The following is a 16,420-nucleotide window of genomic DNA, read 5'->3' as shown; positions in this document are numbered from 1 at the left end:
CAAACATGAAGATAAACTTCTTGATTGTGAGGTAATCTCAAATATCATGTGGGCAAATTTTAAAACTAGGGAAATGGATAATGAAACTTATTTGTGCCTATGATCCCACAGAATGTTCTCCTAAGAAAGAAGTGGAGCAATTTTCCAAGTGCTGCAGCAAGCAGCTGACAAAAAGAAAATGGGAAAAGCGGTACTTATTGAAAATCTAAACAGCAGAGTAGGAAGTGAATTCCCCAAGGCGCATAGAAGTATTGTGTGAAAATTTGGAGAAAAGGGTAAGGCTAATAATAATGGTATCTGCTGGATTTTTGCTCAGGATATAAACTAGTCATTGCAAACACCATGTTCCAACATAAAGATGTGCACAAGTTTATTACTTGGTTTTAAGTAGGATAAAAAATGGAATATCACATTGAAAAGAACAGTATGTAAAAAAGTTTTAAAAAGAATTAAAGTTGAGCAGCTTTTACAGATAAACTGTAGACCCAGTTTGGTGATGTTATCTGCAAAGATAGAAAAATAAGAATGCCATGGTGGACATAAGTGAAAGAAGCAATGAAATAAATTGGCAGATACTCTAAAAGAATATAGAGAAAAATGCAAGAGAGAGCTAAGCTATGTGTAAAAGTAGCTAAAGAAAAGTCACAGGAAGACTTTGGTAAGAGTATGGAAAATAAATATCAGAACGGTGGCAAAATGTTCTGGAGGCTATTGAAGAAGCTTAGAAATTGAGGAAATAGTACTGTAAAAGGAATCAAAGAGGCTAAAGCTGACATGAAAATTGAAGATAAGGTTATCCTAGATGTCTGGAGAAATTATTTTGAAAGACTATTAAATGAAACAAGCAGAAACAGAACTGTAGTAGAGAATTTTCAAGAGAAATGCAAACAGGAGTACATATCAATACTCGAGGTAGAGAAAGCCATCAGAAACTTGAAATGTGGAAAGGCAGCTGGAGTAGATGATATTCAACCAGAAATGCTGAAGTATGGTGGTATAAATGTCTTACAGTGGCTGCACTGCATAATTCAGAGGGCCTAGTCAAAAGGTCAAATTCCAGATGATTGAAGTGGAGCTCTCATAGTTCCTATCTATAAATGACTGAGAAAAATTGTTGAAGAGAAACTGGGAGAAGAACAAATTGGATTCCAGCCAAATAGAGTTTCAAATTAGATTTTCTTCATGATAAACAGTTGAGAAATCATGGAAATATGACAAGGATCTGTACATATGACAAGGTGCCAAGGGAAAAGCTTTTCAAAACACTACAGTTATATGGGATAAATGGAATATTATGCAGAGCAATACAATATTTAAGTTGTCAGTCAGCAGTTAGAATTGAAGGGAATACTGAAAGATGGTTTGAAGTAAAATAAGTGCATAAGACATGCACCTTATCTCTACTCTTATTCGTCATCCATAATGATCACATTATGAAAGAAAGTGGCATCAAAACTGATATTAGAATTGGTTATATCAAACTTAGTTCTTTGCTTTATGCAGATAATGTTGTACTCCTAAACACATCCACTGCAAGTTTGCCAGGTTTCTTTAACTAAATTGAATGGCAGCTGTAACAAATTTTGCATGAAATCAACAATAAAAAGAATGAAAATAGGCAATAACATTGAAAACATCAGTTACATTCTGAACGGAGAGCCTATAACAGCTATCAAAAAGTATCATATGGAGGAGAAGAATTGAGGCAAAAGGTGACTAGTGGTGTGCCACAAGGTTCAGTGCTGGGACCATTGTTGTTTACTTTGTATATAAATGATATAGGAAATAACCTGAAAGGAAATATTCAGTTGTTTGCTGATGATATGAAATTAAGTATGGCAATAGTTAAGGCAATGTGGAGAACTTGCAGGACAATTTAAATAGGCTGTCAGTATGGACAAAAGTTAATTGGTGTCATTTTTGAAAATTATGGAGACAACTACTGTGTTTGAATAAAAACTTTAGTTTAATATAACTAAAATCTACATTCGACGTTTCGACCTTTATGTCAAGGTCATCTTCTGGAGCATACAATTATACACAGAAAACAAGCTACACTACAATCAAACTGGTTTGTTAAAGACACTGACCAACCGCTACAACAATTGTTGGCCTGACCTCTGCTAAAAAAAAATTATACATCAACTCTAGAGTCCTATTATTAGGATTGTAGAAATACATTGGGCTACAACCAACAGATAACACTAATAATAGGACTCTAGCGTTGATGTATAATTTTTTTTTTTTTTTTTTTCACCAGAGGTCAGGCCAACAATTGTTGTAGTGGTTGGTCAGTGTCTTTAACAAACCAGTTTGATTGTAGCCAGAAGATGACCTTGACATAAAGGTCTAAACGTCAAATGTAGATTTTAGTTATATTAAACTAAAGTTTTTATTCAAACATGGTAGTTGTCTCCATAATTTTCAAAAATGCATTCGGATCGCCGTGTAAGCCTAAAAGAAAGGATTAATTGGTGTCAGTTTAATGTCGAGAAATGTAAAGTTACAAGCCTTGTATCACATTGATGGCACTGTACTCCAGGAAATAGATGAAGCTAGAGATTTAGGAGTGGTGATAGACAGTTAAAGTTTAGAGGACATATTGCTAAGGTAACCCATAAGATTACTTGGCTAGTGAGGAACACATTAACAAGTAGAGATAAGGGAGTTATTCCTCTTTATAAGGCCTTGATATGTCCATATCTGGATTACTGTGCTCAAGTCTGGTTTCTGTTGAATGTTCCCTATGAGGATAGATTGAGGGTGTGTGGATTGCAGAAGTTGGTTGATAGGAGAAAAAGAGAGGGCTTGATAGAAACATTTAAGTTGCTTAAAGGGTTTTGTAGGATTTGATGCTGGGGAAATGTTTCAGCATTTGGCTAGAGAGACCAGAACAAGGAGTTATCTCTAGAAGTTGAATAAAGGTGTGGTTAATAGGGGTGCGAGGACTATATTTTTTGATTGGAGAGTTGTGAATGAGTGGAATGGGTTGCTAGAGTCAGTTGTGAGTGCTTTGTCTGTTAATAGTTCAAGAAGAGATATAATAGATTGGGTCTCCCACAATGAGTCTTCAGACTCCATGGAAATACCTATATAATAATAAAGTTATGGATCTTAGAGTTGGGTTAGAAATAAAGTACTTGATCTGAGGTTAGAGACCACAAGTATGAGAGTTCATAATACATAATATGAGCTGTTTATAATACAGTCATTGGATACAGAAAGCGCTCAATTTATGAAAAGCAAAATGAATATATATATATAACTTGAAATCAGTTTTAATTCAATTTGAGATATTCGATATCATCCAGACACTTCACAAATGCTAATTTTAGAAATAAAATTCTACTGAAGGAGGTGCAATTAACATGCCATGTAACATCTTTAACCACATCAGATAATAGCACTAATGATATCATTTTGAACTGCAGAAGAAGTTCCTTGAAATACAGTGAAATCCCTTAAATGACTGTCTAAAAGAGGATCACACACATGGAGCACATTTAAAAATTCTATATAATTTACTTGATTAGCTGAATCTTCAGACTCATCATGATCTCTCAAAGGAAGCTCTTGCTTAGCCAAAGGGCATGCAACAACAATTAATCTTTTTAAAAAGTCTTTATTTTTCTTTACCTGTTGATTATGATGAGTAGCTTCAATTTTTCTTTGTTTGTCAATGAGCGTGTCAATTCTTTGTTTTCCAAACATGTTAAGATTTAAAAATGACTGAACATGCAATTGGGAGCACTAATACTTTTGCACTGCTGCTGTTAAATGATTTAAGGTCAGGATATCCATGCTTATTCCAAACACCTTTCTCTCTGAAAAATAATAAAGAAGGCCAACGAAAAACTCTTGACTGCACTTCACATCCAACACCCAGTTAACCATTCTACTGCATTGTATTGTGAAATAGAGAAGAGTCTCATATACTCAGTTTTTGCATCTTTCTGCTTGCTCAGTAAATTTGGAAAAGGAGAAGGATGAGGCTTACCTTCTTCAACTACAGTCATACTGTAAAAATAATCATATTAAAAATTCTGAATATTTTTACGTATTAATTTTGCTTGTTAGTTTTTGTTTTCATACACGCAGTGTCTGCACTTGTGATGTGCTCGTTATGAAAATATTATGTTAGAAGTAATATGTAAAAAAAAAGTAAAAATATTGAAGTACTTACTTAATTGATTATTTGTATTATTTATAAGAAAGTTTATTGTATTTTTAAATGTTGAATTTTGTGTTTATGAAAGACTTTCTTCAGCGCTGGTGGATACAGCGAGTCAGCCATATTTTTACAATGCGTAGTTTCTGACGTTGTTGAAGTGCGCATGCTCCCGGAGTGAACTTGATGTTTGATTGACAGCTGACAAGAAAAGCGTTGCGTATCCAAGTTACAGTGGTAAACAAGAGAGCGTTCGGAAAGTTTTTTAGAACACTGGCCGAGGAATATTCAAGTTGGGAGGAACTTGATTTTTTTGTGTGCGGCAGTTAAAAGGAAATTTCATATTGTATTCCGAAAAAGGAATAGTGGAAATAATATGTTTCAAGAAGGAATAAGTAAAGAAAAGGGAAATCTTGAAACTAAGTTTTTATAAACTGGCCAAGATATATTCAAGTAGGAAGGAACTTGATTTTGTTTTGTGTGAGGCAGTAAAAAGGAATTTTAAAGGGATCCTAAAAAAAATGAAGTACAGAACCTTGTAACTTCTGGAAAGAGCCTTAACAGGAAGAGAATAAGACTATGAACATTTTTTTTTGATTGTGAAAGAAAAAGTGTTTTGTCTAAAGACTAAGTTTATATTTTTTTAATAAGGCCTTGGATCCATATAATCTGTATTTGTAGTTATGTATTTTTACTAGAAGTGTATATATATTGTTTTAAGTTTTATTAAATGTGTTTATTTTGTACTTGGTGTTGAGTCAATGATTAGTTGGATTCTGAAAGAGTGAGTTAAAGTCATTGCACCAATTGGAGTGAACTCTTTGTGCAAATATAATAACATATAGGGACACTCGGAGTCAAAAATAAAAATAATTGTTAGTAAATGAAATATTATTTATAATACACTTTATAAAATAACAATGGCACAGCCTATAGGCTAATTCAGTATATATAGGCAAATTCATTAAATATTAACAATACAATCCGTAACTTTTTGGCAGAAAACGGAACATTCATTAAATTGTCAATATTGTTTCCCATTGTAAATATGGGCAAAAAAGTTATACATTTATGGAACATTATATATTAAAAACTTGCCTACCACGTCAGTTCACACTTCACTCACGTGAAACAGATGAAACTCAAAAAAGAAAAAAAAAACAGCAACTCATGACAAATTACACCATCCTGTTGGATTGGTTGACACAATAACCAATCAACAGCCACTGATTTCTAGATGCTATTCTGTTAATGCTCACCTTGCCTCATCTTATGGGTGGTTTAAAACAACTGGAACACTAAGAATTTGACCTGTATATCTGATCAAAGGGGGCTCAAAAGTGCATGCATTTTGAACACACACCTGGGCTATTAATGCAAATGGGATGCAATGTTTACGTATCAAAAAGTGTCCTCTTCATGAAGCATTAGTATATTGTGTTTAATTTTAGGAATCATGTGAAGCCACGAAACAATTAAGGGAGTCTTTAATGGGAATAAATGTAAAAATATAATATCGGTGATATTGATATTCCATGGATGTGCACTTTACACCTAGCACACCTGGAATATTTCCTCTTGATTTACACCTTTATTTAAGAAGTGATGATCATAAAAGCATAATAATGAACTGGAATTGTACACAAATATACAATCTTATATCCTACTTCCAAACATTTTGGATGACTGTCACATACTAAGATACATGAAGTATAATTACACTGAATTATTTGCGCAGTATTCTAAGATTTAATAAGTTTTTAAAAATGTTTGAAATTTTTCTCTAAAGGGGTTCAAAATTATATAGGACTAAATTAACATAGCCCAAATATAAATACAGAATGGAGTTGAAAATTCATTAGTGTGTATTTTTTGATTTTCTAGATGAGCTTCCTCTTCGTGGTTTCATTGGTCATTTAGAAGAAGGCGGGTTTCTTCCACATACCCACAAACTTTATCTGTGGACTCATCTGACTTTCAATATTGAGTACAATGAAAATAAGGTATTTATTGATAATTTTTTAAGCTAATAAATTAGCCACTCTACTCTCTTACAATGCAACTGATATTAGAAATTAAGAATTGAAAGCTACTATTTTTTAATGCACAAAATGCTGGTTTTGTGCATTATTGTCAGAGGATTCTGGATACAGCACCTTCACATATAAAAAAATCACATTGTGTCCACTCATTTAATAGCAACTTGGTATTCTTGTTGACACACTCATATGCTGTATGTTATTCATAACTTTTTTTTTTATGATATAGCACAGAAACACCAAGTTATATTAAAAAAAAAAAAGATGTTTATTGACTAGCTTATATTTTGCTGGATTTCAAAATAGTATCCTCAGAGTACTATTGAAGGTTAGAGGTGACAACAAGTAAGTGAAAGAATTAAATGAGTTTTTATTGTTACTTGTGACATAACAATTATTAGAGATGTATTCATAAAAATTAATAATATTAATCTTATTATTGCAAATATTTTGACCTGAAACTAACAGGCCGTCATCAGTGCACACACATTCACAAGGTAAAGCATGAACAATGGAATGTTGTTCCATTTTAGTGATCTGCACCAGGTGCTGGAGTGCCTCCATCCAGTGAGAGAGTTACTTATACTGGCCACTGAATTAGAAACCTTTATGCAGATGTACATAAATGTCACTTATGCAACTTATATATATGCAAAATACTTGGTCACATGTCACCATCTGTTCTAGGCAACTAAGAATGTTGTTGATCAGTAATCCTCAGTGTTTGATCAATAGGAAAAACAAAGGATCTTTCGGAGTTCAATAAAGGGCTTATTGTAGGTACCTGTCTGTCTGGAGTCCCAAGATATCCTGGGTGTTGGGAAAATGGCGCATTGCTTGTATTAGGAGCATGTTCTATTGATACAGAGTAGCTCCCCTGATATTGTTGGAACATTGGGCGTCTTCCAAGGAATATCTGAACACTTGTGATCAAGTCCCTCCTGCAATATTATCTTTTTTATCCAACAGATGATAATTGTTTTATGGACGACAATACTACTGTCTATTGTGCAAGAATTGTTCAGCAGTGGTTTAGCAAACATGATAGTGACTTCTGCCATCTTTTCTGGCTCCTACAAAGCCCGGATCTGAACCCCCATTGAGAATGTGTCAGACATGTTAGAAAAACTGATTCAGGAGCGCAGTCCTCTTCTGTCAAATCTCAGCCAGTTAAAGGACCGTCTGGTGAATATCTGATATGTTGTAGAAGTAGATGCAATCTAACACCTTGTTGAATCTATGCCAAACCACATATCTGCAGTAATTCAGGCTAAAGGAGGTCCAACATGGTATTAAATAAGTTTCTAATTCAGTGTCCAGTATAAAAAGAAATAAAAATAAATTGAAATAAATCATCACCATCAAATTCCTGGTATCTACCCTTGGGGGGGGGGGTATGCCACTTCTCTCTATCCACTGCTGGATGACTCAAATCTTGGAAGCTCTTTCCACACTACTCTTTTACATTATCTACCCATTCTTGCTCTGGCTGCCCTCTTCTTTTTATACTGTCCATTGTACCAACCAGCTTTCAACTATTATCCATTCAACTATTATCCAAAATATATCCATTATATATTTTGGACATATATATAGATATGTCCAAAAAACTTTAGTTTACTTTGTGATACAGTTGTTTGTTTATTACTTTCTGTACCCATTCAAATCGAAGAATCTTTCTATAATGTTTTTTTTGAAAGCCGATATTTATCTCAGAGTGTTTTTTGTTATCCATGACTCACAACCATAGAAATTTGTGAATATGCATATTTCCAGCAGTCACAACTTTATGGGAAGACCCACTGATTTACTTTTCCTTATCTTGGCCATTCATTGCCTGTAGATTTACTTTTAGCTTTTGTTATCTGGGATTACAAAATCTTATTTATATATCTTAAAAATCTTATTTCTTTCTTAGTCTAAATTATGTGTCATGTTGCTCCCCAGGTATGTGACATTCCTAACCTCTTTCAGCTCTTGTCCATTGACCTTTAATTGCTTTTTCATACTCTTCTCTCAGAATATCATTGGTTTTGCTTTATTGATGTTCCTTATTAGTCCATATCTCTTTACTACTTCACTTAACTTCAGCACTGTTCTTTCTAGTTTCACTTCATCTTTTTCAGTAATAACTATATCATCTGCAAATCACAAGTTGTTTATCTTACTACCTTGAATTGAAATTCCCCTTATGTTATCCTCTGTGACATACATTGTTCTTTCTAAAAGCAGGTTAAAGATGCTTGTAGGTATTGGGTCTTCTCTTCTTGTGCCTCGTCGTCTGGAACCATCTTCCTATTTCTCCACAGTTTCTCACAGCAGCCTATGCATTGTCATTGATGTTCTGCAAGAGACATCATGTTCTTGTCCACTCCATAACATTTGAGTGCAGTCCATGCCACTTTTTGATCTATACTATCAAATGCTTTCTGAAAGTCAACAAAACAGGTATAAACATTTCTATTTTTATATACAGCTTTCTCCACAATTAATCTCAGTAGTATTTGGTGCACAGTACTTCTAAATCCTTCTTATTCATCTTCCAGATTTTCTTTATTCTTTATTTCTTTTTCTTTCTGTTTTTAAATTAATAAATTTCTTTATTCTTTCTGTTAATATCATAAGTACTTTTCCCACATGACTCATTAGAACTGCAGTCCATTTTGCTTTGTTTTTTGTGAATAGGTATTAGGATTGATCTTGTCCATTCTTTTGGTATTTTGCCTTTCTCCCATGCCTTGTTACATAACTGGACAGTTCATCTATTTTCACCTCGCCACCATGATTCAACATCTTTCCAGTGATTTCATCATTCCCAGAGCTTTTATAATTTTTCAGATATTTTACTGCCCTTACAATCTCATTCTTCAATATATCTGTTTCTTAATCTGTGCTTAGTGGTGATATTTCCCTCAGTTCATCAATTAACTTCTTTTGGACCCCAACATCTCGTGTTTTATATAACTCTGAGCAGTATCTTGTCCATCTCTCTCTCTCTATTCCTCCCCCTCCCCATTTCTTTTCTGTTCATCAAGATTTGACTACTTTCATTATTTATGGCTCTCTGCGCAGTTAGTCTAGTGGCTTTGCACTTCGCAACCATATGCCTGGGGAAGGAGTGTTCTAGGTTCGATTCCCGTCAACGACGTGAGGAGCTTAAGGATCTTCCTCAGCCATAGCCAAGTTAGCCGGTCTTGGGCGTGGACAGCAGAGTTTTCCCCCCTAGTTTATCTGTGGTTTTTCATAACGCAAGCAGGCAAACCGGCCCCGTGAACACACACGGATTACAGTCAAGAATATCACCCATATGGGATGCAGCAGAGGATGGCGAACCGGCTGCATTAATACGCCAGTATACCCCTCATTAGGAAGGGACTCATCCCGCCCTTGGCAGACGTGTAAATGGATGAGCTTTGGACTCCATTTCTTGATGTTTGTAATCACCTTATATACTTCTCTTGTTCTGTATTAACCAAATTATTTATTGATATCCTTACACCGTTTCTCTAGCCATTTTGATTTATCTCCTAACCACCTTCTTCACTTCATTGCATTTTGCTGTATACTGTTCTTCCATTTCCACAGAGATCCCTATCTCAGTTGATGATATCACATAAAAAAGTTACATCATTACTAACTTCTTGTCAACATCATCATTCAACAAATTCCTGCCATTTACCCTCATGGCGTGTACAGGATTATGATAGTACTACATGAAAAATTTACATCAATACTAACTTCCTACCTACAATTTTCATCCAGATCAGACTGTTACTTGTCAAGACACTAATATAATCAGATCTTATATTTCTGTCGTCTAAGGCACTTTTTACTGTATCAATCCACTATATCTTGGTCTTCCTTTGGGTCGTTTTGTTGCCAACCTGGCAGAGAACACTTGTTTTGTTAGTCTTTCTTCGCCTATTCTGTTTAAATGACCATACTACCTGAGATTAGCTCTGCTAACGCATTCCTGGATACTGACAATGTCAAGTTCTTTCCTAATATCCTCACTTTTAATATGATATTGCCATTGATGCCATCTGTTCACGCCTATAATGTTTCTCTAGATTCTTATATCTGTGATCTCTAGTCTTTGGTCAAGTGTTTTACTTCTGATCCAGCTCTCAGATCCATAAGTTAAAATTGGTTTGAACACTGTCTTGTGTACAGCTAGTTTAGTGTTTTCGCTAATTTCTCTCTTATTTCATATAAATTTATTCATTTGACTTCCTACTATACCAGCTTAATTGATTCTATTGTCTATTCATATTTAATTTACCATCTTCACTAAAAATCGTGCCTAAGTAGGTGAAATGTTTTACTTGTTCCACAGGTTCTCCATTCACAATGCAATTGACATTTTCAATGATTCTGCTTATTTTCATTGTCTTTGTCTTTTTATTGCTGACCGTCATACCATATCTATTACAAGAGTTATTCAATTTAGACAAGGAATCTTGCAGACTCGTAGCGGATTTATTGATAAGTATAACATCGTCTGCATAAAGGAAAGAGCACGACATTAACATCTCCAATTTTGATATCATGTTTAATACCACTTTCCTTCATAATGTGATCCAGTTCTAACTGCTGACTTACAACTCAAATGAAGACTAAGTATTGCTTGATATAATGCCCCATTGACACCATATAACTGTAGTGTATTGAATAGCTTCTCTGTTGGCACCTTGTCATATGCCTTTTCCAGATCTACAAAATTCAAATAGAGATCTTTGTTATATTCCCATGATTTCTCCACTATTTGTCGTAAAGTGAAGATCTGATCCTGACAGCCTCTATTAGGCCCGAATCCAGCTTGTTCTTCACCAAGCTTTTCTTCCACAATTCTTCTCAACCGTTTCTCAAGCATACTTGCATATATCTTACCAGGAACACTCAGTAGGGAAATACCTCTGTAATTCTCACATTCAGTTTTATTTCCCTTTTGATATATGGGTACTATGAGAGCTCTACTCCAATCATCGGGAATTCGTCCTTCTCTCCAGGCAAGACTTTTATACCACCATACTTCAGCATTTCTGGTTGAATATCATCTACCCCTGCTGCCTTTCCACATTTGAAGCCTTTGATGACTTTTTCTACTTAAAGTATTGATATGTATTCCTGACTGCATGCTTGGTCAGTGTTTTTTACCACTGTGCTGTCATCACTGCTTGTTTCATTTAGCAGTTTTTCAAAGTAATTACTCCATACTTCAAGGATATCTTTTTCTACCATTTTGATGTCACCTTTATCATCTCTATCTCCTTTTACAGCACTCTTTCCTCTATTCCTAAGCTTCTTCAACAACCTCCAGAATATTTTGCCACCTTCTTGATACTTATTTTCTATATTCTTGCCAAAGTCCTCCCATGACTTTTGTTTAGCTAGTTTTATACAGTGATTAGCATTTGTCTCGTTATTCTCTAAGAGCACAAGCTGACTTATTTGCCAGGAACTTTTGATATGCTTTCTTCTTTTCCTTCACTGCCTCTTTAACTTCCTGTGTCCACCATGGAGTTCTGATTTTTCTATCCTTGCAGACAACCTCACCACATGACTCTGGCTGAATCAATCAAAGTTTTCTTCAATGCTTGCCACTGAATCTCTAGAGTTTGGTTCCTGTTCTCAAACTCTTTCATTTTTTCTTCAATAATTTTTGTGTATTTTAGTTTACAGTTCACATCTGAGAGCTGCTTAACTTTTATTCACTTTAAAATTTTCTTACATGTTATTCTTTTCAATATGAAATTCAATTTTATCCTGCTCAAGACAAAATAGTGATCACTTCCAATTTCAAATCCTCTGTACACTCTGGTGTCCTGCACAAGGGAGAACACATCACTATCAACAATAACATAGTCCATGAGACTTTTCTTATTTCCTGCCTCTTCTCTCCATGTGAATTTGTGCACATTTTTATGTTGGAACATGGTGTTAGTAATAACTAGTCCATGTCCTGAGCAGAAACTCAACAAATATTTGCCATTATTATTAGCTTTGCTCTTTTCTCCAAATTTTTCCAAAATATTTTTGTATGTCTCACAATCATTTCCTACTCTGGTATTTAGATCCCCAACAAGGACCAACTTTTCCTTTTTCATTGTGTCAGTTGCTTTTTCTAAAGCCTCAAAAAATTCCTCCAGTTCTACCTTAGTAGAACCTTCTGTGGAACCATAGGCACAAATAAGTCTCATTGTTCAGTTCCCCATTCTGATATTTGCCCACAGTCACTCTACTTGAGACTGCCTGCCATTCAAGGAGATTAGCCTCGTATTTAGTGTTGAATATAATGGCTACTCCTTCTTTTCCTTGATTGTCATTGCCTGAATATAACATTTTGTATTTATTGCTCAGAATGATCTCACCAGTTTTTGTCTTTTTTGTTTCAGTCACCCCATTATGTCGATCTGGTACTTATGTAATTCCTCAGCTAGCTCCATTTCTTTGCCATTTAGGCTTCTTATGTTGATAGTACCGATCTTTAATTCTGGTGATTTTGAGTTTGGGTATTTTTTCAGATTTGTTCCAGTAGCTGACTTTTCGCTGTTCACCCTGGTTCCCTGGTGAAAATAACGGGGGCATTTAACCGGGCGATACCTCAGCCAGCATGAAATTTTGTCATGTTGTACCATCATTTTATAATTTGGTTTAAGCCAATAAGAATTACAATTTGGTTGGCTGAATCCCAAATTGTCAGTCCATCCTCATTTGTTCAGTATCCAGGTAGATACCCAACAGGGTGCACCACGAGAAGGTGAGGATTGGACATTCCTATCAAAAATTTTCCTCCAAATGAATCAATTATCCATCAACACTCCAGTATTATCAAAACTTATATTTATGTTTTTTAAGGCACTTTGTACTGTATCAATCCACAAATATCAATCGATCTTGGTCTCCTTCTGGGTCTTTTTCCTGCCATTCTGGCATAGTAGAGCCATCTGGGTATGGTAGGGGGGTGGGAATAGTGTTGGAAAAAGTCGCAACTAATTTCTTTAGTAATAAGAGACCAAAAGGCTTGGCTGCTATTTGGCTCTATGCTCTTTCAAACTCTGTTTTGGAAGCATCAATTATTTTCTTACAGTTGTTTCGGGTTTGAGTATAAGCACTAAAGGAGGATGGAGTTTTTGATGTAAGCCAGTTATGGTATGCTTGATTTTTTTTATTGGTACAAATACTAGCATTTTATTATTATTATTATTCAGATATCTCCATGCAGTCAGAAGACTCATTGTGGGAGACCCACATTAATCTTTATACACACAATATCTGTCACATCATACTCTGCTTAAACTGTCAGTTTAAACTTGACATCATTCACTGGCAGGGCACTCACAGCTAATTCTGGCAATTCATTCCACTCACCTCGCCACTCTCCAAACAAGACATCTAATCCTCACACTCTTACTAACCACACTGTAATTCTTATACAATTTCCAGGGATGACTAATAATTCTCTTTCTATTCATCGTGTATTGAAAAATTTCCTTTGTGTCAATCTTATAGAACTCCTTTAATAACTTATCACTTTCTATCACATTTCCTCTTTTCTACTTATCAGTAACTGAAAGTCACACCATCTGTAACTGAAATACAGGTATTACCAACATCCAGGTAATCCTTGGAGCTATTTTGCTAACTTTTGCAAAATGCTCTCTGAACTCCAAATCTCCATCCACCATTATCCCCAAATTTCTCAGCCTCATCAATTTCCATTATGAAACTAAGAAATTTTAAAATTGATATTTGATAATATTTGTCTTCTTGACTAGGGGGGGAAAAAGTATAGTTGCATGCTTCCAAATTGAAATACATAGCTAATTAATTCTCTTATGAGCAATTTGAAAATAAACTGTAATCAGAAACATCTGGAGTTGGAATTGTTGGTGGCTTGGTTTGGCTGAGTGGTTAATGTACCCATCATAATCACATAGTTAATTATCACATGAGAATTAAGTAAGTTATTATCATGAGAATTAAGTAATTAATAACTAATCTAATCTAAAAACTATTTAATATCAAAATATGTCCTCCATTCCTGGAAGGGAAAAAAAAACATTTATTTCATTTTGAGAGCAATCACATATACATGTTTATCAGTCAAGTAGGCAAATATCATTAAAGATACCAAAAAATTATATACTTGGTTTTAATCCTTTACCCAAGGAAGCAAAACAATGTTTTGCATGTGAAATATATTCATGTATGAGCTACTTGTATAGAGAGGTTTATGACTTCACATCACTTTCCTTAGTAAGTATTCCATGCTGGCCAACCAGGCCCACATGGGATACCTACTAAGGAAAGTGATGCAGGTTCGATCCCGCCGTGGCCATGGATGTTTGTGATAGTCTGTGAAAATACTACTGGTAGTGATCGGCGGTAGATGATGAAGGTAGTTGGAGACAGAGAGTTGTAGAGTAGGTGCCCTCCCTCGATGAGTCTTTGGCCTCCCTGGAGGTGTTACATAATAATGATGATGATCATCATCGATTTCCTGCCATTTACCCTCGAGGGGTGTACAGGATATGATAGTTCTACATGAAAAATTTACATCATTACTAACTTCTTATGTACAATTTTCCTCCAAATCAGTCTGTTACTTGTCAAGACTCCAACATTATCAGATCTTATATTTCTATCGTCTAAGGCATTTTTTACATATCAATCCACCTATATCTTGATCTTCCTCTGGGTCTTTTTCCTGCCAACCTGGCAGAGAATACTTGTTTTGCTAATCTTTCCTCACTCATTCTGTTTAAGTGACCATACCACCTGAGATTAGCTCTGCTAATAATAATAATAATGCAAAGCACACACACACCCTTCTTTTATTATAGAATACAACCAAGATAAAAAAAAAAAAATTTCAACATCTTTCTCTCATCCAGAGATTTTTATTAATAAGGTCCAACATCTTTTGGCTACTTGTATATGAGATATATGACTTCTGCATTACTTCAACCTTGGTATCTCTCCTGTCATTAGCCTCTATATACAAGTAGCTCAGACGTGAATATATTTCATGCAAAATTTTATATTTCAAAACATTGCAGATATGCAATGTTTTGAAATATAAAATTGTTTTGCTTCCTTGGGTAAAGGATTAAAACCAAGTATATAATTTCTTGGTATCTTTAATAACTTCCTATCTACAATTTTCCTCCAAATCAGTCTGTTACTTGTCAAGACTCCAACATTATCAGATCTTACAACCCAGGTGAAATATCTTTCTCTCGTCCAGAGATTTTTATTAATAAGGTCTTGCACTTTTTGGCTACTTGTATATGAGATATATATTACTTCTGCATTACTTCAACCTTGGTATCTCTCCTGGGTTTTGCATCCACTGATGAGACCTTAATAAAGGTCAAAACTGGTCTGGGTAGTGACCCTTCCCATTATGCATAGCATTTTACACGTTTATAATTTCTTGGTATCTTTAATATATAGTACAACAAGGTAAAAAACTTTCAACAATAGGCAAATATCAATTTTAAAATTTTATCATTTAATAAAAATACCAGTGATGAGAAATAGTGCAAAGACTAGCTTTCATCTGCAGATGGGAATTTAGTTATGATGTAAGTTAGCCTTGAGCTAACTTACATCATGAAAGGATTTATGTAATTTTACTTTCATTTTCTTTAACATAATTACTCAGAGGTACATATATGCTCTTAAATAAGCCCTGGAAAACAATAATAGCCTTCATAATTTCTTTACTATGGGAAAAGTGGAGTCATTTCCAAAATTCACGGGTGTCCTATAATTGAAAGCCTCATCTTCTGAATTATTTCAGCAAAAAAATAAATAAAATAATAGTAATATCACGCCTGGATTCACTGTCGGTGCCAGGTTATTTTGCACCCTAGACAAAGTTTACAAGTGTGCCCCTTATTTCATAAAGTAAAATGTTTCTAATTGACATTAAACAAAATAAAATTGTCTTTCAGGTTAAATTAATAGGGCTTTTTTTATTTTCTTTTTTAATTAATTTGAAAATTCTCTGTTATAATTCATTTACAAAAAAATGTTATAAAATACCGAAATTTAATATTTTAAAATGTTAATGTTTTAAAATATTTATCTTAACTGAATTTTAAATAGCGGTAAGTTCAAATAATTTAGGTAAGGAGCAAAAAAGAACCAAGAGTTATATAGTGTGATGTGTGACTGTGTGAGGGATAAGGAAAAAGAATCGATA

At 34.5% G+C, this 16,420-nt stretch overlaps 1 protein-coding gene across 1 annotated transcript in view; it reads left to right on the top strand.

Annotated features, from left to right (window-relative positions):
* Positions 1–16,420, top strand: part of LOC150107054 (transmembrane 9 superfamily member 1-like) — a 372,331-nt gene that overhangs the window by 138,343 nt on the left and 217,568 nt on the right. The window contains exon 5 of the mRNA XM_090392919.1: positions 6,053–6,171. Within this exon, the coding sequence (XP_090249045.1) occupies positions 6,053–6,171 (119 nt within the window). The remainder of the gene's footprint in view (positions 1–6,052; positions 6,172–16,420) is intronic.

Source organism: Typopeltis vanoorti, chromosome 5 (assembly GCF_054136105.1).
Source record: "Typopeltis vanoorti isolate ZY-2024b chromosome 5, IOZ_Tvanoo_1.0, whole genome shotgun sequence".
NCBI lineage: Eukaryota > Metazoa > Arthropoda > Arachnida > Uropygi > Thelyphonidae > Typopeltis > Typopeltis vanoorti.
This window is presented reverse-complemented; position numbering and strand designations above follow the sequence as displayed.